Source organism: Heterodontus francisci, chromosome 14 (genome assembly GCF_036365525.1).
Source record: "Heterodontus francisci isolate sHetFra1 chromosome 14, sHetFra1.hap1, whole genome shotgun sequence".
NCBI lineage: Eukaryota > Metazoa > Chordata > Chondrichthyes > Heterodontiformes > Heterodontidae > Heterodontus > Heterodontus francisci.
In genome coordinates this window covers 93,910,060-93,936,275 of record NC_090384.1, presented here as the reverse complement: position 1 = coordinate 93,936,275, position 26,216 = coordinate 93,910,060, and the positions used below count along the sequence as shown (strand labels likewise).

Here is a 26,216-nt window from a genome sequence, read left to right as displayed (position 1 = left end):
GAGATTAACATAGGTGGAACTACCTAGTCACTCCACAGGGAACAAACTATTGCCACAATAGAAGCTCAGTGCTGGTAACCAATAAAGTAGGAAGAAAACACAATATTGAATCCGCTGATAGAAAAGAGTTTCTTCCGACTACAAAATGCATAAGGAGTGATAAAGGTCATGTAAAAACCACATAATAATGATTTTATCCATCAGTATCTTGGGTTTACTAATGTCATTGGAACTGATGAACTTAAATCAATATTTTATCATTGTTGAATCATTTAAACATTTCTTTTCAGAAATCAATATTGGTGTAAGTTTGTATCAATAGTTAAATACACTAAGTTCCCCGACTGTTCCCTTTGACCTGGAAACGTTTGCATGATTGGAAGCTGAAGACAATGGACTAAAAAGACTGATGGATACAAACTCATTTTGAATTTCCGCAGTCTTTTCCAGTCAATGACTGAAACCTGGGAATGGTTAAGTAATTGGCTGAAAGGTGGAAAACAGCAGGTAGTTGTTAGAGTGCCGTTTCTAATAAACATCAGTGACATGGAATCAGAAACTCAATGCACACTGGGCATGGTGGAATTGAAGAATGAAGGTCAGAAATTAATAGGAGGAGGAGTTAAACAAGACATGTGATTAGGAGGAGCAATGGCATGTGAAATATACTGCACATAGAAAGGGAAAATGGGGGACATGCACTCTATGAATGGTGTTGAATTAGCCAAGGATGAACTTGGAAACAACCTTAAACATTAGCAAACTCAACAGGAGTCACTAACTTTTGGCAACAGTAGAAGATGCATGACAGTAGATCGACAGCCTGTTATACACTTTTCCAAATTCAATTCCCAGTTCCTCCACATAATGAAGTGTCATGAATTCTTATATATGCAAATCAAAGGTTTCTTAGAGTGCATTTATACTGCAACTTTAACATTGAATCAATACTGTCACAAGGTTCTTGCAGTGTAAATCTAGAACCTGGGCCTGCCCTGCCTCCAAAGCAAAGGGAAATTCCATGGATACAGGAAATCTGAAATAAAAACAGAAAATGCTGGAAACATTCAGCAGATCAGGTAGCATCTGTGGAGAAAGAAAGAGTTAATGTTTTGAGGTCAATGACTTTTGTCAAACAACTGTATGGACTGGAAAGTCCATGGAATCTTGTTCCACTGCATTCCAGAGAGTTAGGTTGGGTTCCGCCTCTGGATTTGCAATGCAGAACTCTGCCATCAGTTTAACAGGCACCACCTGGTCATGTCAATGTTGCCTTGGTTTACAAAATCGTTAAATTATGCAACACAGTCTCAACCCAGAATCTGAATATTTCTTGGAACTGAAAAGCTTCCAAGGGATTTGCAACCTGTCAAGATTTCCCAAGTTCACGAAGGAATTTCACAAACAAAACAGGTGGAGCCAACCACCTGGAGTTTCAGCAGATTGTGAAAGGAAACGCTTAGGGTGCAGAGAGAAAACAAATCAAGTTTGAAGCAGATCCCCGAGGTGACCCACACAGTTACAAAGTGCATCAGTGCACCAAATTAAAAACCACATTCTCTCCCCACCCCACTCCTCCTTTACCTCTTGGAGGGGGAAGAGAAACCAATAGAAAAGCAAACATGACAAACCTCTCTGGGACTCGTGGACCTCAGGTTTGCTCTGGTAATCGAAGCCGAGGGCGCTCTTGTCCACTCGATCTGCTTGCACTCCATACTTCCCCCCAAAACCAGTACTGTAGTCTGAATAATTCAAGATAGCAAAAGCATCAAATGCAGCATGCAACAACTTTGATTGCAGCAGAAATGCAAAGGCCCCATGATTTAGCAACCATAAGCAGTCCAGTTATGAAGCAGTACCAGAGAAAACAACTGTGTTTTATTCACATATAGGAGACTATCACCACATAACATAATATGCGAGGGGTGAGCTATAATAGTCTTGATGCACACACCTGGAAAAAAAAAAAACTGGTGGAAGGCACCTCCATAGTGGTGCATTGAACTGAAGGTTTGCTGCAAAAATGCTTTCCTGGAGATTCAAATTTGCCTCTTGCTTTTAAGTTTACTCTAGGGGCCACCAGGAAAGCAGTAACATTTCTGATAAAATCAGGAGACAAGGGCAACAGATCAAGAAATATCATTTTAAACAGTGCACAATTAATGAGAGCTACTTCCAGAACATTCATGGTATAGTTTTATCCTTCGTTCTGACTAAATAAGATGCTCATTTGGTAACTAATTTTCAACAAAAAAAAAATCAAAATTGAGTTAGAGTTGGAAGGGATTAATTAAAATGGGTAGGGCTGCTACCCATTAAATAATCTGGTAGTGGTTCATTGGAAAATTCCATAAAACACCAAGTGCAAAGACACAGAGTTGACTCAAGGTGAGTTACATGTGGAAAAATAAGTAGAGATCACAGCAAAGCACAGAAGGAGGCAATTCAATCCATTCCCAATAAAGCAAAAGGCCTATTTAAAAAGTCAAAATATCTTCCAGTTCATAAGTTAAAAAAAAAAATCCAATTTGAACATCAGTTATTCCGCCGAAAATTCACTGTACCTTTTTGTGATGCATGTTTGGCAGTCTTGCCTTCATATTCAAACCCCACTGCAGACTGTAAGAGTTAGAAAACACTTAGTCGCACAACTTTCATTTGCACAGAGTGCTTCCACAAAAATACGAGAATTCAGATTTACAAGTCAGCGCTCAGGTTTTGCGGTAACACATTGCTCAGATTATTGACCGCGCAATACTTCATTATTCTTCTGAAAAGCAACTGCAATTTCTTCACCAGTGCAAACTGCGTTTCTGCAAAGCTTGATGATAGCTAGGAGAAATGTAGTGAAAACACTGCAGGAGTGAGAAGTGCAGAGGAGCTGGAATTTGAGCCTTTGGTTCCTTGATGTTTAATATAGTGGGTAAACCGTACAAATTCGACTGTGGCACCACTTTGGAGACAAAGTTCAGGCAAAAAATCCCAGAGGGCAATGGGGGGTGGGCAGGGGAGAGAAAATACTTGATCTATGTTGTGGGGGAAGCAGCAGGAGCGAGGGAGAAGTGGGAGAGGCTGTGTTCACCTGCTGCTAACCAGCATCACTACCACAAGTGGCAAACAAATATCTTGGCCAGAGCACAAACAGGTCCTCAGATCTATACAGAAAACATGCAGTAATTTTAAAATGAGCTTTAGTACAATATTCACCAAAAGTAGAACACGAGACAAATAAAATAAGCCATTTTCAACTCTCACACAAAGTTCTCAGAGCATTCCAAAACACAGAAACATAGAAGATAGGAGTAGGCCATTCAGCCCTTCGAGCCTGCTCCGCCATTTATTATGGTCACTTTACCTAAATACGCACCAGAGTTTTATTGCAGCAACCACCAGAGGAAGGAAGGGAGGGATGGATAGATAGATAATGGATTCACTTTTTCTCTTTCCTATGGTCACAGTCACAAAATATTTACAGCCAAAGCCTCTTAAAGACTGTGGCGTTTCTTTCTGGGGAAGGGCAGCTCAGAATAATCTACCCTATTTTCCATCCAGCTCAAATCTTTTGCTGTTGCTGTCTGATTCTTATGCACCTCTTTCCTCCCCATGACCTGTTGACCTTACACCAAAGCATTCTGAAAAGGAGTGAAATGAACTTCAAGTTCAAGCAAATAGTTCAGCTCAAATGAAAATTAAAATTTAGGCTAGTAACATCCTTGCAGAGAATAAGATTAAAGAGGCATCCAAGCTGAATTTCGTAGAAAACCTATCTGGTTCACTTCATAGGGGTCAGGAGGCTCGCCTCTTGAGATACTGTCCTTGAGGAGAGGAAATCTGCCATCCTTAGCTGGTCTGGCCTACATGTGACTCCAGACCCACAGCAACGTAGTGGACTTAGCTGCCCTCTGAAATGGCCGTGCAAGCCACTCGGTTGTACTAATTTTAAAATAAAAAGCAGTTGATGGCGGCCTTATCGATGACGCCCAAATCCTGTGAATGGATAAATTTTAAAAAACATATATGCTTCTCATGGGCGAGATCTCCTCCTCTGCGGTGGGAAGTGGGGTGCAGGTCGATGAACAGCAGTGAAAAGAACTTGCATTTTTATAAAGCCTTTCACAACCTCAGGATATCCCAATCACTTTCCAGCCAATTAAGCACTTTTGAAGCACTGTTGCTGTTGAAACATAGGAAACACAACAGTTATGTTTGCACACAGCAAGCTCCAAGAGCAATGAGATAAATGGCCAGATCATCTGCTTTTAGATGTTGGTTACGGGATAAATAACTTCCAGGACACCAGGGAGAACTCGGCAACTTTTCCTCAAAATTGCATCATGGGATCTTTTACATCTACTCAAGAGGGCAGACAACAAAAACAACTTTATTTACATAGTGCCTGTAATGTAATAAATTGTCCCAAAGCGTTCCACATGGGCATTATAAAACAAAACAACGTACATAAGGAGACATCAGGGCAAAGAGGTAGATTTTAAAGCAGCATCTTAAAGGAGGAAAGCGAGGCAGAGGTGTTTGAGAGGGGGAATTCCAGAGCTGAGGGCCTAGACAGCTGAAAGCATGGTCACCAATGGTGGAGCGATTAAAATCGGGGCTGCTCAAGAGGCCAGAATTAGAGCAGCACAGATATGTGAGGGTTGTAGGCTGGAGGAGATTAGAAATAGTGAGGGGCCAGGCCATGGAAGGATTTGAAAACAAGCATGAGAATTTTAAAAATGGAGATGTTGTTTAACCGGGAACCAAAGTAGGTCAGCAAGTATGGGTGGTGGATGAACGGCATTTGGTGCGAGTTAGTAGAGTTTTGTATGACCTCAAGTTTAGAGCGGGTAGAATGTGGAAGACCAGCCAGGGATGCGTTAGAACAGTCTGGAGGTAACAAAGGCATGAATGAGGCTTTCAGAACAGCTAAGTAAGGGGGGGGGTGATGGTAAGGAGGTAGAAATAGACTTGCTTAGAGACAGCATGGATATGTTGAGAGCTCAGCTCAGTGTCAAGTATGACCCCAAGGTTGCAACAGTCTGGTTCAGCCTCAGACAGTTGCCAGGGGAGGGATGGAGTCGGTGACTAGCGAGCAGAGTTGTGGTAGGAACCAAAGGCAATGGTTTTGGTCTCCCCAATATTTAATTGGATGACATTTCTGCTCATCCAATACTGGATGCCGGATAAGCAGTTTGACAATTTTGAGACAGTGGAGGGGTCAAGAGACGTGGTGGCGAGGTCGAGCTGGGTGTCATCAGCATACGTGTGAAAAATGATGTGTTTTTGGGTGATGTTACCAAGGAGATGTGGGTAGATGAGAAATGGGTATGGGAAGGGTGGGGGTTGGAGGTGGGCGAGTACCAAGGACAGGTCCTTGGGGGACTCCAGAGGCAACAGTGGGGGAATGGGAAGAGAAGCCATTAATGGCAATTCTCTGGCTATGATTAGAATGGAGCCAGGCAAGTGCAGACCTACATGGCTGGACAACAGCGGAGACACATTGCAGGAGGATGGTGTGATCAACCATGTTATAAACTGCAGACAGGCCGAGAAGGACAAGGAGAGAAAGTTTACCTTCGTCAGAGTCACACAGGATGTCATTTGTAACTTTGATAAGAGCTGATTAGGGGGTGGAAACCTGACTGGAGGGATTCAAACATGAAGTTCCTGGAAAGATGGCAAAGAATTTGGGAGGCCACAACATGCTCAAGGATTTTGGAAAGGAAAGGGAGGTTGGAGATGGGGCAGTAGTTTGCAAGGACAAATGGGTCAAGGGTTGGAGGTGGGTCTCCTGGACCAGTTAAGTGCAGAGGGGGTGTGAAAGGAGAAAAGAGAGAAGAAAACAAGTTCAGGACGAAGGCGGGTGGCTTGCTCAGCCATTTCAGAGGGTGTTTAAGAGTCAACCACATTGCTGTAGGTCTGGAGTTGCATGTAGGTGTTATGACCAGGTGAGAAAGACGTCCAAGGGTCTTCACCTGGTCTTATTGTAACAGGGTTTAATTTTTAAACACACTGTTTTGAGCTCCCACTTTGTGAATTCTTGTTCACAGCTTTCCAATTATAAGGCAAAGAAATGAGCACACCAAGTTTTCTTTAGGTTTAAAGAAGAAAAGTGAAATTTATTAAACCTTAAACTTTAACTCGAATTCAGTTAATGCCTACGGATACACGCTGCACCTACGCTAGCATGCATACGTGATAAGCACATGAAAATATAGACAGAAAAGAGAAGAAAAATAAAACAGAGAGGTTTGAGGCAATCTCTGAAGAGGGTTTTTTTTTTTTAAAACTGTGCTTCAAGCTCACTGTACGGTCCTTGATTGTAGGTAGTCTTGCTTTTCGTTGGGGCCCAGTATTCTTCTTAAACCTTGTTCACTGTAGGAGATTCTTCTCTCTTATGGCTCATATATCTTGGATAGTTCCCAAAGCTGGAGCAAGCGAGATGAAAGCGGACAGGAGAGAGGTGTTCTCAGTCCAGGAGCAAAACAGCCTTTTGATTTCAAATTCCTTGTTGGAAGCTCAAATTCAAAAAACTCCAAGTCATGTGACCAAACCAGCCCGACCACATCGGTTTGTGTATTCGGCCACCTTAGTAATTAACCTGGAATGCTTCAACATCTGGTAATCAAAAGTCCATTATGGATTAAATTGGGGGGGGGGGGGAAAATAGCTTCTTTGTTCTTGGATATGCTAAATATCTCTCTCCAGCCAAAGTCTCCAATTGTTTTTTTTAAAGCAAGTTCTTTCTTCACCGTCAGCAGTTTAAAATCAATGTTCATGTGGTGAAATTAATTCATCATTATTCTTGGCAGGTGGGGGGGGGGGGGGGGGGGGCTTACTTGACATAGGCCAGACCAGGTAAGGCCAGATTTCCCCCTCTGAAGGAAATGAGCGAACCAGATGGGTTTTTACGACAATCTGGGAGTTTCGTGATTAATGAGACTAGAGTTTTATTCCTGATTAATTAATTGAAATTAAATTTCCCAGCTGCCGTGGTAGGATTTGAACTCCTGTTTCCAGAGCATTAGTTCAGGCCTCTGGATTACTAGTCCAGTATCATTACCACTAAGCTACCGTTGCCCCCAACACCGCCTCAGATGTGATGGTGAATGGTGAAACCAGTGATCCGCCATCTCCCATTCGTTTGTGCCTCTTGGACCTCAGGGCCTTTGTTTCACGTCTCATCTGAAAGAAAACAGCTTCAATGGGAGGAATCCTGGACGATTTGCCCTCTTCAATGTGGTGCTACTACTGCCCACTCATGTTGAGATCAGCCAACTTGGGACAGATTAGGGACTAAAGCTTCTGGTCTGTAGAGGTTCAGCTGTCCAATGTATGCAGACCCAACTGAGTTACTGGAGGATCAAGCAAACCCTTCCACCCAGGAATCTACTTAGTAAAAGTACATTTACTGCAAATTCAAAAAAAAAGTGAAATATGAGGTGGCAGTTTAGCCATTCTGTAACGTTAAGAACAAGAGGTAGCAGGTGGCCCCATGGGGAGCATGTAAAATATAAAGTTAACACACATGCACACAGTCAATTGAACGGAACACACGCAGCTGCAGTACTTGCCTTATCGACCCTGTCCTTCTGTACACCGAACTTTCCACCAAATCCCTTCACGGAGTCTGTCTGAGAGCAGTGTTTGGCGAGTTTAGCAACGTATTCATGTCCAACGGCAGACTGAAAAGATGAGAGAATCACACGTTACAATGACAACGTTTTAAAGCCATAAGCGTCACATGTATTGCTTTCCAAGAGGAACCAAATTGTGAAACAGTCATTCAGTGCATGGATGCAGAATGATGAACGCAAAGAAACAGTTACCACAGCCTTTAAACCTTGGGTTGTTTTTCATGATTGTACTATTTCCTTTAGGCCGCATAATGAACAATCCAGAGCTTTGCAAGTCCACAAGAAGTACAGCCCTTATCAACAGAATTTCAGAAACATCTTACTTGCCGAGTTTGGCATCATTTCAGAATTGCAGCCAACTCTATTTTGGGAAATCTCAAGACGGGAACAGATTTGTTGGTTTAAATAAACCTGCAAGGCTCATAGAAAACAACTGCGCAATGTCAGTATGTTATAAGTCACAAACTAAAAGACTTAGTGTTCCCATTGTAGGCTTCTGACGAGTTTGGCAGCCAAGAGCAAAATGTTGATGTTGGAAATCTGAAATAAAAAAGCGCTGGAAATACTCAGCAGGTCTGGCAGCATCAGTGGAGAGAGAAGCAGAGTTAACGTTTCAGGATATCGACTCTGTCAGAATTGTTCTGAAGGGTCATTGACCTGAAACGTTAACTCTACTTCTCTCTCCACAGATGCTGCCAGACCTGCTGAGTATTTCAAGCACTTTCTGCTTTTAATTAGCAATTACATAGAAAATAGGAGCATGAGTAGGCCATTCAGCCCTTCGAGCCTGCTCTGCCATTCATTATGATCATGGCTGCTCATCCAACTTAGTAGCCTGTTCCTGCTTTCACCCCATACCCTTTGATCCCTTTAGACCCAAGAGTTATATCTAACTCCTTCTTGAAAACATATAATGTTTTGGCCTCAACTGCTTTCTGTGGTAGTGAATTCCACAGGCTCACCACTCCCTGGGTGAAGTAATTTCTCATCTCAATCCTGAAAGGTTTACCCCATATCCTTAGCCTATGACCCCTGGTTCTGGACTCCCCCACCATCGGGAACATCCTTCCTGCATCTACCTGGTCAAGTCCTGTTAGAATTTTATAGGTTTCTATGACATCACCCCTCACTCTTCTGAACTCCAGCGAATATAATCCTAACCGACTCAATCTCTCCTCATACGTCAGTCCCGCCATCCCAGGAATCAGTCTGGTAAACCTTCGCTGCACTCCCTCTATAGCAAGAACATCCTTCCTCAGATAAGGAGACCAAAACTGCACACAATATTCCAGGTGTGGCCACACCAAGGCCCTGTATAATTGCAGCAAGACATCCCTGCTCCTGTAATCGAATCCTCTCGCTGTGAAGGCCAACATACCAATTGCCTTTACTGCCTGTTGCACCTTCACCGACTGGTGTAAGAGAGCGCCCAGTCTCGTTGCATATTCTCCTCTCTCAGTCGAGAGCATTAGTTTCACAAAACATTTAAATCAAAGGCAAGGCAGATAAACCCAACATAACTCATTTAGTCCAGTATCTGCTAGCAATTAGCTCGCATCAGTTTTACACACAACCGATGCTTGGTTACTCCAGATGTGTTTCAGGGTTAAACTGACTCATGTTTGCAGGATATGAGCCACATATTACACAGCATTTATTGCTGGCTTCAATTTTCCCCTTTGCTGTGATGAACTGTGATGCTACACTTTAAAACAGACTGCAGCTGTCTTTTAAAAAAAAATACTCACTCCAACTTTTAAAAACAGCACAAAAGGTGAGAGTTTCTGCGACTCGGTGATGCAGATTAGAAAATGAAATTAAAGATATACAAGGCTCCACTCACCTACTTAAAACTTACAAAAGATACTCTAAACCAAAAGCACATGCTGAATCAGGTTTTCAAATATTTTCACCGTTAGGACATTTTTATAAGCGGCATACATCTCTATGAAATCATAGACAAGCTGGAATATTTACGTGGTTATAAAAGGGCAGCGTTAGCATGTCTGGCCTGCAATCTTTAATGTGCAAGAGGAACTGCAAGTCACGCAAGGTCTATACCACAGGACCAGGCCATTTGGCCCAAATGGTCCATTCTGGCATGTATGCTTCAAACGAGCCTCATCAACTAACCCCAGCAACATATCCCTCTATTGCTTTCTCCCTCATGTGCTTATCTAGCTTCCCCTTAAATTCACCTCAACTACTCCTTGTGGTAGTGACTGCCATGTCCTTACCTCTCAGTAAAAGAAGCTTCTCCTGAATCTCCTATTGGATTTATTACTGACTATCTTATATTCATGGCCTCTAGTTTTGGCCTTCCCTGCAAGTGAAAACATCTTCTCCACAGCTACCTCCGCAAACCTCAAGCTCCCAATGGCTCACAGCAATTCACAGGCCTCCACATGAGAGTGGAAAGATGCTGCAACGGAGGGGTGACTGGATAGAGGTCTTTCTAATTAGGAATGGGTAGATGTAGAGATGATGTTGCCATTGTGGGGCAGACTGGAACTAAGGGCCGGAAATATTAAGATAGGCACTCATAAATCCAACAGGGAATTCAGGAGAAACTTCTTTACTCGGAGAGTGGTGACAATGTGGAACTCGCTACCACAAGGGGTAGTTAAGGCCAACAGTATATACGCATTTAAGGGGAAACCAGATAAGCACATCAAGGAGAAAGGATTAGAAGGTTATGCTGATTAGGCAAGTAGCAGTAAGGTGGGAGTGAACCCGTGCAGCATAAATTGCGACATAGACCAGTGGCCAAATGGCCTCTTGCTGTGCTGTGGACTGTAATTCAGCACGGAGGTATACAGTCTAGAGGGAATTGCCCTGGGAGTCCACAACATCGACTCCGGACCCCATGACGTCTCATGGCATCAGGTCAAACATGGGGAAGGAAACCTCCTGATTACCACCTACTGCCCCCCACCCCCCCCCCTCAGCTGATGAATCAGTACTCCAGGTGGGGAACTTCAACATCCATCACCAAGAGAGGCTCAGTAGCACCACTACCGACCGAGCCCTAAAAGACATAGCTGCAAGAATGGGTCTGCGGCAGGTGGTGAGGGAACCAACAAGAGGGAAAAATATACTTGACCTCTTCCTCACCAGTTTGGCAGCTGCAGCTGCCCATGACAGTATTGGTAGGAGTGACCACCGCACAGTCCTTGTACAGATAAAGTCCCATCTTCACATTGAGGATACCCTCCAGCGTGTTGTGTGCCACTACCACCGTACTAAATGGGAGAGATTTCGAACAGATCTACCAATGTAAAATTAGGTATCCACGAGGTGCTGTGGGCCACCTGCAGCAACAAAATAGTATTCAACCACAATCTGTAACCTCATGGCCTGGCATATCCCCCACTCTACCATTACCAACAAGCCAGCGACCAACACTGGTTCAATGAAGAGTGCAGGAGGGCAAGCCAGGAGAAACAAGCATACCTCAAAATGAGGTGTGAACCTGGTGAAGCTACAACCCAGGACTACTTGCATGTCAAACAACGTAAGCAGCATGCGATAGACAGAGCTAAGCAATCCCATTACCAACAGATCAGATCTAAGCTCTGCAGTCCTGCCACATCCAGTTGTGAATGGTGGACAATTAAACAACTAACTGGAGGTGGCGGCTCCACAAATATCCCCATCCTCAATGATGGGGGAGCCCAGCACATCTGAGTTGATGATCCATCTTGGCTTCTTCCTAAAGTTCTCAGCATCAAAGATGCTAGTCTTCAATTCGATTCACTCCGCGTGATATCAAGAAATGACTGAAGGCACTGGATACTGCAATGGCTAAAGGGCCCTGACAACATTCCAGCAATAGTACCGAAGACCTGTGCTCCAGAACTTGCTGCGCCCCTAGCCAAGCTGTTCCAGTACAGCTACAACACTGGCATCTACCCAGCAATGTGGAAAATTGCCCAGATTTGTCCTCTACACAAAAAGGAGTACAAATCCAACCCTGCCAATTACTGCCCCATCAGTCTGCTCTCAATCAGCGAAGTAATGGAAGGGGTCATTGACAGTGCTATTAAGTGGCACTTGCTTACCAATAACCTGCTCAGTGACACTCAGTTTGGGTTCCTCCAGGGCCACTCAGCTCCTGATCTCATTACAGCCTTGGTTCAAACATGGACAAAAGAGCTGAACTCAAGAGGTGAGGTGAGATTGACTGCCCTTGACAGCAAGGCAGCATTTGACCAAGTATGGCATCAAGGAGCCCTAGCGAAACTGAGTCAATGGGAATCAAGGGGAAAACACTCTGCTGGTTGGATTCATACCTAGTACAAAGGAAGGTGGTTGTTGCAGGTCTTTCATCTGAGCTCCAGGACATCACTGCAGGAATTCCTCAGGGTAGTTTCCTAGGCCCAACCATCTTCAGCTGCTTCATCAATGACCTTCCTTCAATCAAAGATCAGAAGTGGGGATGTTCGCTGATGATTGCACAATGTTCAGCACCATTCGCAACCCCTCAGATACTGAAGTAGTCCATGTAGAAATGCAGAAAGACCTGGACAATATTCAGGCTTGAGCTGATAAGTAGCAAGTAACATTCGCAAACAAGTGTCAGGCAATGACCATCTCCAACAAGAGAGAATCTAACCATCTCCCCTTGACATTCAATGGCATTACGATTGCTGAATCCCACACTAACAACATCCTACGGGCTACATTGACCAGAAACTGAACTGGAGTAGCCATATAAATACCGTGGCTACAAGAGCAGGTCAGAGACTAGGAATCCTGCAGTAACTCACCTCCTGACTCCCCGAAGCCTGTCCGCCATTTACAAGGCACAAGTCAGGAGTGTGATGGGATGCTCTCCGCTTGCCTGGATGGGTGCAGTTCCAACAACACTCCAGAAGCTTGACACCATCCAGGACAAAGCAGCTTGGCACCCCATCTACAAACATTCACTCCCTCCATCACTGATGCACAGTGGCAGTAGTGTGTACCATCTACAAGGCTCCTGAGACAGCACCTTCCAAACCTGCGACCTCTATCACCTAGAAGGACAAGGGCAGCAGATGCATGGGAACACCACCACCTGCAAGTTCTCCAAGCCACACACCATCCTGACTTGGAACTATATCGCCGTTCCTTCACCGTCGCTGGGTCAAAGTTCTGGAACTCCCTTCCTAACAGCACTGCGGGTGTACCTACCCCACATGGACTGTAGCGGTTTAAGAAGGCAGCTCACCACCACCTTCGAGGGCAATTAGGGCTGGGCAATAAATGCTGGCCTGGCCAGCGACACCCACATCCCATGAATAAATACAAAAAAATTCTATGTAACTGTGCTTTTAGTGTGAACAGTTAGACCCATGTTTTCAAACAGCACTCTGACCTCTTCATCCCACTTGCTGTTGAACAGAGCTTAGCGTTCACTTAAAACAAAAGCAGACAATGCTGAAACACTCGGTTGATTAAACAGTATTTGTGGAGAAAGAAACAGTTAACATTTCAGGTCAATGACCTCCCATCAGATCTGGAAAACATTAGAGGCTTTTAAGCAAATGCACAGCCTTGGAAAGTGGAGGCGCCGTATGGAGGAGAGGTACGGGGAGGGAAAGAGGAAAACCCTGTGATGGGGGAAGGGCAGCACTGATTGAATGGCATCGTTTCTGTTTAAGATTTCCAGCACCTGCAGTATTTTGCTTTTGTCTTAACCCTACGTAAAGAGATCACAAAAACCAATAAGTGTTGAGGCTGCAGGAGCTGCTGTGCACAAGATCCAATTTTCAGTTTGGAAGTTACTGCTTGTTTAAAGCTCCACCACTCAGAAATGGTCAACCCCCTGATCCCAAATGACCCGCAGATCATGTTTTGTAAAAACTAACCGGTGGGAAGTTGTCTCTGTTAAATCAATCATCTACTTGGCTCAAGCCCATGTAAACATTTGCTATTTTAGCAGAAGCAATTAATCACCTTTCTGCTCCATCAAGTGTAAGAGTCATATCTATGAATCATAGAATCATAAAATGGTTACAGTAAAAGGCAGCCATTCTGCCCATCATGTCCAAGCCAGCTCTCTGCAAGAGCAACTCAAATAGTCCCATTCTCCCTTCTCTCTCTCTCTCTCTCTCTCTCCCCCCACCCCCAACCAATACTGTAGCCGGAAATTCCTTTTTCTCTTCAGAATTTATCCAATACCCTTTTGAAAGCCACAGTTGAATCTGCCACGAGAAATAAAAGCAAAGCCAATTAAGTAGTTCCCAAATCTCAACGCGTCACCTAAATCCGGTCGGCGTGCACAACAACCTGCATTTATATAGTGCCTTTAACATAGTAAAATGGCCCAAGGTGCATCACAGGAGCATTGTCAAACAAAATTTGACTAGAGCCACATAAGACAACATTAGAAGTGGTGACCAAAAGCTCGGTGAAAGAGATAGGTTTTAAGCTGCATCTTGAAGGACGAGAGGGGGGTTGATTGATTTCTTTCCTACCTAAATCTCAGAGCTTAGCACCTTGGACAGCTGAAGGCATGGTCGCCAATGATGGAGTGATTAAAATCAGGGACACGCTGAAGGCCAGAATTGGAGGAACACACATGTTTGAGGGGTGTGGGGCTGGAGGAGGAGAGAAAGGGGGAGGGGGAGGGCCCTGAAGGGATTTGAAAACAAGGGTGATAATTTTAAAACTGGGTTGTTGCTGGACCGGGAGCCAATGTAGGTCATTAAGTACAGGGGTGATGGGTGAACAGGAGCTGTTTGGCAGGTTTCCCAATCTGCCCTGCAATTTCCTCTCCTTATTAGAAACAGTCAGTCTTCCCAACTGCACAGCACAACTTAACCACAAACCTACATTGTGCTACAGTGGAGCAGCAAGTTTGTGGGGAGCACAAAAATCTCGGCTGACACTCGAGTGTCATACTGAGGGAGTGCTGCATTGTCCGAAATGCCATACTTCAAATGAGATTAAACGGGGGCCCTGTCTGTCCTCTCAGCTGGGCACAAAAAGATCCCAGGATACTATTTCGAAGAACAGGTGTCATGGCCAATATTTATCCCTCAATCAACGTCAGAAAAACAGATGATCTGGTCATTATCATATTGTTGTTTGCGGTGTGCAAATTTTCTGCTGCGTTTCCTACATTAGGACAGTAACTACACCTCAAAGGTAGATCATTGGCTTTGGAACATCCTGCCAGTGTGAAAGATGCTATATAAATGCTAGTCTTTCTTTCAACCACTAACCAGAAGTCAAGGTCTGGCTTCCATGTTAACTATTAAAGCAATATTTGGATTGTTGCATTAATTTTCAAATGGTATGCAAGATCCTTGTTGTACTGCAGATTTTCTACAAAATATAACTAAGAAACACATTCCTGATGTGCATTGAAGTCTTTGAAAAGTCTACCATTTTACCTCATGAACTAGCCTCAAACTAAAAATGTTCCAGTTTACAAATAAAATTACACAATGTCTATTTTTAAGTAATTAAAAGTCATTTTAACAGGCTCCTTAATGTAGCAACTGCTCGAGTGTGCAACAGTGGTGCATGAACACACACTACCTTTTCCACCGTGAAAGCTCGCTCAATAATGCTTATGGTCACTTTTACCAACATACAGAAGCAGTCAGGGATAAGAAGTGAAAGAGTTCCAAAAAAAAAAGCACCAACGGTGCAAACAAACTGCATAGGATTTATCAAGCGACGCTGAGCAAGACATTCCAGGCCAGTTTCAGTTGAACTACATGAGCAGCAACAAGGCAATGTGAATATCTACCGGTCATGCCCAGTAATGATTCACTTTGGAAGGAGTAACAGGAATGCAGAGTACTGGGCTAATGGGAAGATTCTTGGTAGTGTAGATGAACAGAGAGATCTTGGTGTCCAGGTGCATAAATCCCTGAAGGTTGCTACCCAGGTTAATAGGGCTGTTAAGAAGGCATATGGTGTGTTAGCTTTTATTAGTAGGGGGATCGAGTTTCGGAGCCACGATGTCATGCTGCAGCTGTACAAAACTCTGGTGAGACCGCACCTGGAGTATTGCGTGCAGTTCTGGTCACCGCATTATAGGAAGGATGTGGAAGCTTTGGAAAGGGTGCAGAGGAGATTTACTAGGATGTTGCCTGGTATGGAGGGAAGGTCTTACGAGGAAAGGCTGAGGGACTTGAGGTTGCTTTCGTTGGAGAGAAGGAGGAGGAGAGGTGACTTAATAGAGACATATAAGATAATCAGAGGGTTAGATAGGGTGGATAGTGAGAGTCTTTTTCTTCGGATGGTGATGGCAAACACGAGGGGACATAGCTTTAAGTTGGGGGGTGATAGATATAGGACAGATGTGAGAGGTAGTTTCTTTACTCAGAGAGTAGTAGGGGCGTGGAACGCCCTGCCTGCAAAAGTAGTAGACTCGCCAACTTTAAGGGCATTTAAGTGGTCATTGGATAGACATATGGATGAAAATGGAATAGTGTAGGTCAGATGGTTTCACAGGTCGGCGCAACATCGAGGGCCAAAGGGCCTGTACTGCGCTGTAATGTTCTAATTCTAATGGTGTGGTGTGGATGTGGTGTATTTGGACTTTCAGATAAAGGTCCCACATAAGAGATTAGTGTGCAAAATTAAAGCACATGGGATTGGGGGTAAGGTACTGACATAGATAGATAGAGAACTGGTTGGCAGACAGGAAACAAAGAGTAGGAATAAACGAGTCCTTTTTCCGAGTGGCAGGCAGTGTGGGGTACCGCAGGGATCAGTGCTCGGACCCCAGTTATTCACAATATATATTAAATGATATAGTTGAAGGAATTAAATGTAATATATCCAAGTTTGCAGACGACAAAGCTGGGTGGGAGGGTAAGTTGTGAGGAGGATGCAGAGAAGCTCCAGTGTGATTTGGACAGGTTGAGTGAGTGGGCAAATACATGGCAGATGCAGTATAATATGGATAAATGTGAGGTTATCCACTTTGGGGGCAAAAACAGAAAGGCAGATTATCTGAATGGCAATAGATTGGGAAAGGGGGAGGAGCAGTGAGACCTGGGTGTCCTTGTGCACCAGTCGCTGAAAGTAAGCATGCAGGTGCAAAAGGCAGTTAAGGCAAATGCTTTGTTGGCCTTCATAGCGACAGGATTAGAGGACAGGAGCAGGGATGTCTTGCTGCAGTTATACAGGGCCTTGGTGAAACCACATCTGGAATATTGTGTGCAGCTTTGGTCTCCTTATCTGAGGAAGGATGTTCTTGCTATGGAGAGAGTGCAGCGAAGCTTCACCAGACTGATTCCTGGGATGGCGGGACTGACGTATGAAGAGAGATTGGGTCAATTAGGCTTGTATTCGCTGGAGTTTAGATAAGAGGGGATCCAAAGAAACCTACAAAATTTTTAACAGGACTGAGACTAGATTCAGGAAGGATGTTCATTTTTTATTTTTATTTATTTATTTTTTAAATTTAGAGATACAGCACTGAAACAGGCCATTTGGCCCACCAAGTCTGTACCGACCATCAACCACCCATTTATACTAATCCTACATTAATCCCATACTCCTACCACATCCCCACCTTCCCTCAATTCCCCTACCACCTACCTACACTAGGGGCAATTTATAATGGCCAATTTACCTATCAACCTGCAAGGCTTTGGCTGTGGAGGAAACTGGAGCACCCAGCGAAAACCCACGCGGTCACAGGGAGAACTTGCAAACTCCGCACAGGCAGTACCCAGAATCGAACCCAGGTCACTGGAGCTGAGAGGCTGCGGTGCTAACCACTGCGCCACTGTACCTTCCCTTCCCGATGGTTGGGGAGTCCAGGACCGGGGCCACAGTCTAAGGACAAGGGGTAAGCCATTTCGGACAGATGAGGAGGGATTTCTTCACCCAGAGAGTGGTGAACCTGTGGAATTCTACACCACGGAAAGCAGTTGAGGCCAAATCATTAAATATATTCAAGAAAGAGTTAGATATAGTTCTTAGGGATAAAGGAATCAAGGGATACGGGGAGCAAGTGGGAACAGAGTACTGAGTTTGGATGATCAGCCATGATCATATTGAATGGCGGTGCAGGCTCGAAGGGCCTACTCCTGCTCCTATTTTTCCTATGTTGCTATGTTCTAAAGGCACATCCCATTCATAACTTTAAACATGGACTGTATCCAGTATAGAATCTTCTGGAACTGAATTTTACTTTTGTTTTAAGTGAACCACAATGGACATTAAAAGTGGAAATGGGCTGCAAAGATGGCTACCAAAGATCAGCTGACCTGGCCTGTGTGTTCAAAAACTGTCTCAAAAAGACAAAAGAATACGTTCCAGACTAAGAGGTGTCATCAAAGCTGATCCTGAAACCATCAGGAGACATTCCTGAATTGAATGGGTTGCTTCTGAAACAAAGACCGTGACTGTTGTAAGGCATTCATCCTGAGCAGGGTTAAGACAATGAATCACGATGGAGCTAATCAACCCAAACCCCCACCATATTTGGAAAATGAATTATGAGAAATCACATGGTGGGGCAGGCAAGTTGGTATCCTTTTTAAAATCTTTAAAATACAGACTGCAGAAAAAGCAGTACCATTGTGCCTAAAAGAACTGGAGGCTGTAAGATCTTAAAGTCTCCAAGCCTGTTCCTTTTCAAGTCCACTAGTACAGAAAACCAACCTCCTAGTGATGAGACTACAAGCAACTAACTTCGTGACCTGCTGAAAATCCACCTCTGAAAGAATCCTACAACGAGTTCGACAAATGACTCTGGCTATCGAATCCACCGAACTACATCTCAGGAGTGAAAATACCTTCACTGGGCTCGCAACACATGCTTTTCCCCCAAGACGAGTCAAATCACGACTTACGAACTATTACTTTGCTTGTAATTTACAAAAGTGCACTATCCTTTTAACTGCTTTCTTTCGTGAGTGAGTGAGAGGTAGCAGACTTTCGGGTTGAACGTGTGAATAAAAATAATCCTCTTTATTCAAACCCATAAAAGCATGCTGCTGATTATTCAGATTGGCCATACACTCAGGAGTTAAGAAAACACACATATCTTCCTTGACAAAAACACACTGATGACAAACAGCAAAAGGAAATGAACTGGAGTTTCAATTCCCTCTCAATTCTGTCCATAACATACCACACCACAAACCCTGTTGTGCCTGGCCTAAATTTACAAAGTTTGCCAATCTGCCCTGCCTGTTTTAGCCCTGGTCTGGCTTCTACAGAGGAGAGATCTGTCCAGTTATAAGGCATATGGGGTAGGGGAGAGAATTGCCAGGAGCAGTGAAATAGAGAGGGGGCAGACTCATCATTGGTCAATTAAGAAACTACAGGGTGGTTTGGGAGATTGGTCACAGCATTGAAAAGACATGGTCATCCTTATTGTACACAGATACGTATGTTGAAGGATGGGAAGCAGGCAGGGATGGGAATAACAGAGCCACTACTCCCAATCAGACAAGACAGAAACTCTCCTTGCCCAACTCCCCACCAGTTACCCACATGCAAATCTAGGGATAACTAGTATGAAATTCAGTATTTGTACCAGTTAGAAATTCAACCTTCCTCTTTGGCTCTTTGAATTTTTTTCAGTAATTTCTAGAAAGCAGAAGGATGACTTGTGGTCTACTGCCTGCTGTCCAGAAACCAGGATGTGTCAATATTTACCGATAGCTCCATAAACAAAGTGACTCTGATGTGTTTTCAACCAAGGCAAAAGAGAATATTTGAAGCCAATATGGAGTCTAACTGTTCAGTCAAAATGTTTTCACTGCACGAGTGTTGCAGACTGGCACATCCCAAGGTCCAGGACTACGTGCTGAGGAACGCAAGAAAGCTTGGGGCAGCCGCCACAAAAGCTCAATGGGGAAAGACCACTGTGTAAGGTCCTCCCACCATAGCATACAGAGGGGCTGGAACCAGTGCAAAACCCCTCGGGCTGTATGCACCAAAATGTTGCTTTTTGCCATGTAATGCAAATATACATTGTATATAAAATGGAATGGCAAGAGTTGTGAGGCACGTTTCTGTACTGAAGAAATCTGATATCTACTGTACTTTCCAAAATGTGAAATTTGAACTATTTTGTTTTAACAAATTATGAATAAAGTATATTTTTGAAAAAAATGTTTTCACTGCACTGTAAATCCTTGAAAGTTTATCCATGGTCTAAGTCACTGGGGCCTGACCCCTTACTCCAGTCCCATCAAGGAATTGAGTCAACCCTATAGACTAGGGGCCAGCAACTTTTTTTTAAAATTTGAATGACTAGAAAGATTGTTAAAACATTTCTTTCTTTTGGGCCTCCTTATCTCGAGAGACAATGGATACGCGCCTGGAGGTGGTCAGTGGTTTGTGAAGCAGCGCCTGGAGTGGCTATAAAGGCCAATTCTGGAGTGACAGGCTCTTCCACAGGTGCTGCAGAGAAATTTGTTTGTCGGGGCTGTTGCACAGTTGGCTCTCCCCTTGCGCCTCTGTCTTTTTTCCTGCCAACTACTAAGTCTCTTCGACTCGTGTTAAAACATTATTCCATTGTATTTTCAACTGCAACAAAACAAATTTAAAAAGCTGATAATTTTGAAAAAGAGAAGATTTGCATTTATATAGTGCCTTTACGACCTTAGGAGGTTCCAACATGCTCTACAACCAACGAAACACTTCTGAAGTGGAATCACTGTCAATGTGGGGAAACTAGTCCTTATTCAACAGTCACAATCGATGCTTCAGCTCAGGCAGCTAAGAGAGAGTTACGATTATTATGCTAATGATGTTTATTGTTAAGGTCACATAACTCAAATGTTTTCTTTATTTGTGCAGACAAATCACAGTAAATATTATTGTGGGAGGGCACCGTTTAAATTCCCAATGCTGCTACTGTTGTAGAAATAATCAAATGGCAAAATGACCGATGACAGACAGCTCATTACCCAAGCAAATCAAACTCAATAAAGGAAAGACATATTTATATAGCGCCTTCCATGACTACCCAACTTCCCAAAACGTTTTACAGCCAATTGAAGTGTAATCACGGTTGTAATGTAGGAAACACAGCAGCCAAGATGTGCACTGCAAGCTCCCACAAACAGCAATGCGATTGTGACCAGATGATCTGTTTATTTGATGTTGATTGAGAACATAGCATAACATAAGAAACAGGAGTAGGCCATTCGGCCCTTCGACCCTGCTCTGCCAACGATCCTCTACTTCAACACCATTTTCCTGCACTAACCCCATATCCTTTGATGTTTTTATTATGTAAAAATCTATCAACGTCAGTCGTGAACATACTCAACGAATGAGCCTCCACAGCCGTCGGACAGAGAATTCCCAAGATTCACCACCCTCTGAGTGAAGAAATTCCTCCTCATCTCAGGCCAAATGGCCTGCCTCTTATTCAGATATATCCGAAATAGTACCGTAGGTTCTTTTATATCCATCTGAGGGGGCAGATGAGGCCTCGGTTTAACATTTCATCCGAAAGACAGCACCTTTGACAGTGCAGCACTCCCTCAGTACTGGAGCGTCAGCCTTGCTTTTTGTGATGAAGTCCTGGAGTGGGACTTGAACCTACAACCATCTGACTCAGAGGTTAGCATGCTGCCATTTTAGCCACAGCTGAGGCTTAGCTCACAACAAAAGCACTAGTGCATGCTGCTTCTGACAAATGTTGATCGTTTAAACTTTTATTTTGGGAGGTGAGAGAAAAGGGAGAAGGCAGTATCTGGAGCTAATTTTTCTTAAACACAATGGGGAAAAAATTGCAAAGGCAAATAAATTATTGCAATGCTGATCTATGGATACTGAAAAAGTTATTTCTGGACTCTGTAATCCACATCCTTAAAGTGGCAGGCACATGACTTTTCCAAATTGAATCACTTATCATAGATTCACAGCCAGTGCAGAGGCCTGCAACCAGATACAGATTGATTAAAATGAACGAGAGAGCAGAGTTTTGCAATTTAAAAATCAAATTCAAATTCAAGCAAATACAGCTTTCTATACTCTTTCAAAAATTGTCCATTTCCTACCTTATCCATACGATCATCTTGTACTCCAAATTTCCCACCATATCCATGGGATGCCTTTGGCCCATCTGCTAATTCTTTCTGTTTAAGAGATTTATGCTCCTGAGACACATTTTCCCTCAGTTCATGCAAGCTGGATGAGCGAGAGAGAGAAAAAAAAAGAGTTGAGTTATAAGTATCATGGACACAGGAGCAGAAACAAATGTCAAGCCTGTCAGCAATCTACACACTTAAATCCCTTGTCTCACTTATCAAAACATTAGTAGGACATGTATGAAATACCTGTGGATTAGAATTCCCTTACCCCAGTCCCATCAAGAAATTGAGTCAACCCTATAGACTAGGGTCCAGCAACTTTAAAAAAAAAAGACTTGAAGTGCTTTGTTAAAAATTGCCGAAAATAAAATCTATGGGACCATTAGACGAAATTTCTGCATTTCTAAACCAAGTACTTGGCAGATTGCCAAGTGTCTCTGGTAAAATACATAATTGCATGAATAATATAATGTATTGAATTCATATATCAATAAAAAAAAAGCCAAAATTAAAATAGACCTAACTTAGTTCTTTGACTTTTCCATAATTTTGACAGAGTAAAGTCATCTTTTAAAACAAACTTTAACTTGCAATGCATAGAATTAAGGCAACTTTTTCAGTTATTGATTCTCGTGATAAAAATATAGCTTCTAATAACACATTCAGAATAATTTATCAGTTATACTGGAAACAATAATTGTCACAACTGTAAAACCTGTTCCTTGAACCAAAAGGCATGATCTATAACCATGGTGTAGTTATACCACTCAAACAGGTTTATTTAGAGCATAATGAATAGTCTTTTATCCCCTCAATAAAAACCACACTCAATTCTTTTTTTTTTTTAAGACTTTTTCACGTTAATGCAATCGAGCTGGAAAGGGTTGGGAGCCGCAAACGAGATGTTCAAGAGCGACAGGCAGCCGACCCCTGCAGTAGATAAAAGTTACCGATGCAGTGTAACCCTTCCCCCTATTCTCTCCCAGTCGACTGATTCCTTTCTCTATTCCTCATTAGCCAAGTGGATCCTTCCCTGTAGAATAAGCAATGGTGATATACAGACTACAGACTCGTGAAAGTACTGATCTCCCTCCTGTCTCCAAGTGCAGTCAACTGCTGGAAGACATTGTTTAATTTTTTGGGGCGGGAACAGCACAATCAGAATCCTACAGCTCCAAAAGGAGGCCATTCAGCCCATCATAACTGTACCGGTCTTTAAACGAACTATATAATTCTTCCCTCACCCCTGCTCTTTCACCAAACCCTGGCAATTGTCCTCAAGTATTTATTCAATTCCCTTTTGAAAATTATTACTGTATCTTCTTCCACCGCCCTTTCAGGCAGCGCATTCCAGATCCCAACAACTCCCTGCATAAAAACATCTCATCTCACCTTGGCTCTTTTGGCAATTACCTTGAATATCAGTCCTCTGGTTACTGATCCTCCTGCCCGTGGGAACATTTTCTCCTTATTTCTCCAACAAAACCCTTCCTGATTTTTAATGCCTCTGTTAAATCTCCCCTGGATATTACACAGAATATTTTCAGGCATGGTAGCGTGGGTTGATTATGGTACCATTTTACTCCTGGTTTTATAGAACACATAGACAATGGTCTGCTTTTAGACCTGGATAACATTCCACAAAATGGCTTTTGGTATACATAAAGCAGTTTGTGACTTAACACACTGCAGTCATTGGTCCACTTCTGTAGGGCTCAGCATGGTAAAGAGGCAAGATTGTTAAAGGCATAGATGTCGATTGTAAATTCCAGTGTTTGAATCACTTCATGCAGCTCCACGTCCTCTAAATATGACAGCAGTTTATAATCCAGAATTCATGGAATATTTACAGTAAGCACGGTTACAACTTTACATGGAAACTTTAAAACGTCCTGGTTAATATTTATCCCTCAGCCAAAATCATAAGCAAATAATCCTGTCATTTTTCTCATTGCTGTTTGGAGGAGGTGGCTTTGTGCAAATTGGCCACTGTGTTCTCTGTAATGACAACAGTGACTACACTCCAAAAGTACTTAACTGGTTATCAAGCGCTTTGAGGCGACCTGAGGCTGTGAAAGGCGCCATATAAACGCAGATCTTCTTTTTCTTTCCCAGAGGGAAAGTTTCAGTTCAGCTAACACTGCTGCAGGATTCCAAATGGGTAAAAAGCACTAGTAATACTGAGCATTCAACCCAGGCCTCCCGATCAATACATAGAACATTCATGCAGGAAGCAGTGATCACAGAATGGGAGGGAGAGGAGGGAGAGGAGGGAGAGGAGGGAGAGGAGGGAGAGGAGGGAGAGGAGGGAGAGGAGGGAGAGGAGGGAGAGGAGGGAGAGGAGGGAGAGGAGGGAGAGGAGGGAGAGGAGGGAGAGGAGGGAGAGGAGGGAGAGGAGGGAGAGGAGGGAGAGGAGGGAGAGGAGGGAGAGGAGGGAGAGGAGGGAGAGGAACGTTCTCGTAAAAAACATAATGAAAGCTTTTTTTTGCAGTTTTTCAGGGTGAATATTTTTGTCGTTATACAGGAGAGCCGTTTAAAATGTCAGCATTGCAACATCCTTACAAAAAGCTATTTGCGTACCTCTAATATGCTAAAATCAACAAATTTGTGAAGTTTATCAGTGAATACTGCAATACCCAAGGGAAAGGGATTAGACAAATCTGTATATTCAGCAGAAGATCTCGAGATCCTTGTTACTATTTACCATCACAATATGCCAGGAACAACAACTAGTTCCCATTGTGGCAATATTAAACATACAGGAGTACTTCATTGAAAATAAAGGCATCGACCTGGAGGGTGATGAACTGGAAGAGGAGAAATGGGTTCATTTTAATTGACAGCAAAAGTCCATGAATCTGCCCAATGTACATGTGGTGTTCCATCCTAACCAGACAGAGCTGCAATGAAGGTACCCCAGTTAAAAAGGGTTAAATGCAGAATGCTCCAAATACTGTAGACGTTGGTTGAAAACGCTGTTTTAAACTGAAAATAGGCACAAGAACCAAATACGCACATTCTACCCCTATTATGTTCAAATTATAGCATTTTAGAGCTCCAAAAGGCTATTGTGCTCTCAAAGCTATTCATCGAGTCCCATCCCCGCGCTGTTTACCAAAATCCCTTCAAGTGATTCTTTTCTAATCTTTACCCAGTCCCCTTTAAAAGCATTTGTGAAGTTAGCTTCCTTGACCGTTTCTGGGAGAACATTTCATGCCCAGATAACCCTCGACATAAAACATTTCTCCTAATCACTGTTTTTTTTTTTTGGTGACAAGCTCCATCTACCCACTCACTGACCCATGAAAATAGCTCTCACATTTACCTTGTTAATGTCAATGTCTTCAATAATCCTCAATCTTCTTTGGTGGGGAGGGAGGTTTGGTGTGCGGGGGGGGGGGGGGGGGCGGGGGCGTACCCAAGAGAGCTGCACAAATCCAAGACAAATCTGCAAGTGGGTCCTACCATGGCAGCTCGAAGAAGCAGACATGACGCACACTAAACAGACTGCCCAGTGTTACTGCTGGGAGCTCGTGAAGGGGCAGAAAAATTCAGTTCCAATGCAACCAATACTAGCACTTAAAGGCATAAGAAGGTTGTTGGGGTAAGGACATTTGCAGACAGCAAAAAGACCCAGGGGGCAAATATGAGGAGAAACCGATTTACTCAGAACATTACGCTCTGGAACGCACTGCCTGAAAGGATGGTGGAAGCAGAATCAGCAGCTTTCAAAAGGAGTGAAACTCAATCTCTGCTCAAAACGGAAATATTTGCAGGGCTATGGGGAAAGCGCAGGGGAGTGGGGCTAATTGATGGATCCTTCCAAGCTGGAACAGGCAAGATGGGCCAAATGGCCTCCTCCTGTGCTGTATAAATCAATAGCAAATTCTCTGGCTGTAATTGGTTATAAAAATCATGAGTATTGTAAGCTCGATGCAATCATGTTGCGGGACTACCCAAACCAGCACTGGAACCCTGAGGAATCAGAACATCTGGCAGTTTCAATTCTACATTAAAAGTACCCTCCTGATTCCTCAGCAACTTCCAATGACACCGATGACACTGCTCCCAATGACGGCGCTCGGCTCCAACACAATCTACTGATGGGGCTTTTTCCATTCAGTTGGTGACCATTACAAAAAGTTAGAAAATATCTCAAACACAGGAGATAAAATGTCAAGAGTTTCTGCCTGGTTCCCACGAACTGCACAGCAGACCCAGGGCAAGTGTGGGTAGAAACATCATCAGAAACACACATGCCATTTCATCCCGAAATGCCCGCATCATTTCCCGGCAGGCAGGCACAGCAGCCCAAGATCTGCAGAGAAGAAGCTACCCGTTTGGTGAGTAGCTGCTAAGTGATTAAGGTCCATTCTAATCCTAACGTTTAAAATTGTAAAAGGAACTAGTGGTAAACTTAATATATTGTTAAAAAAATAATAAAATAATTAAGTAGTTAATTGAAACACATTAAGGATGGCAGGATAGGTGATGCATCACGGCTGCAGCATGTGGGAGCTCCTGGATGCCAGTGTGATCCAGGGCAAATGCGTCTGCAGTAAGTGTTTGC

At 43.4% G+C, this 26,216-nt stretch overlaps 1 protein-coding gene across 5 annotated transcripts in view; it reads right to left on the bottom strand.

Moving 5' to 3' along the window:
• The window catches only part of LOC137377161 (src substrate cortactin-like), a 78,167-nt gene that overhangs the window by 41,902 nt on the left and 10,049 nt on the right, over positions 1–26,216 (bottom strand). For 4 of the 5 annotated variants that reach the window (XM_068046552.1, XM_068046554.1, XM_068046555.1 and 1 more), the window contains exons 4-7: positions 21,614–21,743; positions 7,569–7,679; positions 2,565–2,619; positions 1,632–1,742 (exon numbers count right to left, since the gene is read on the bottom strand). In XM_068046552.1, the coding sequence (XP_067902653.1) occupies positions 1,632–1,742; positions 2,565–2,619; positions 7,569–7,679; positions 21,614–21,743 (407 nt within the window). The remainder of the gene's footprint in view (positions 1–1,631; positions 1,743–2,564; positions 2,620–7,568; positions 7,680–21,613; positions 21,744–26,216) is intronic. The other variant, XM_068046556.1, reaches the window with a different exon arrangement.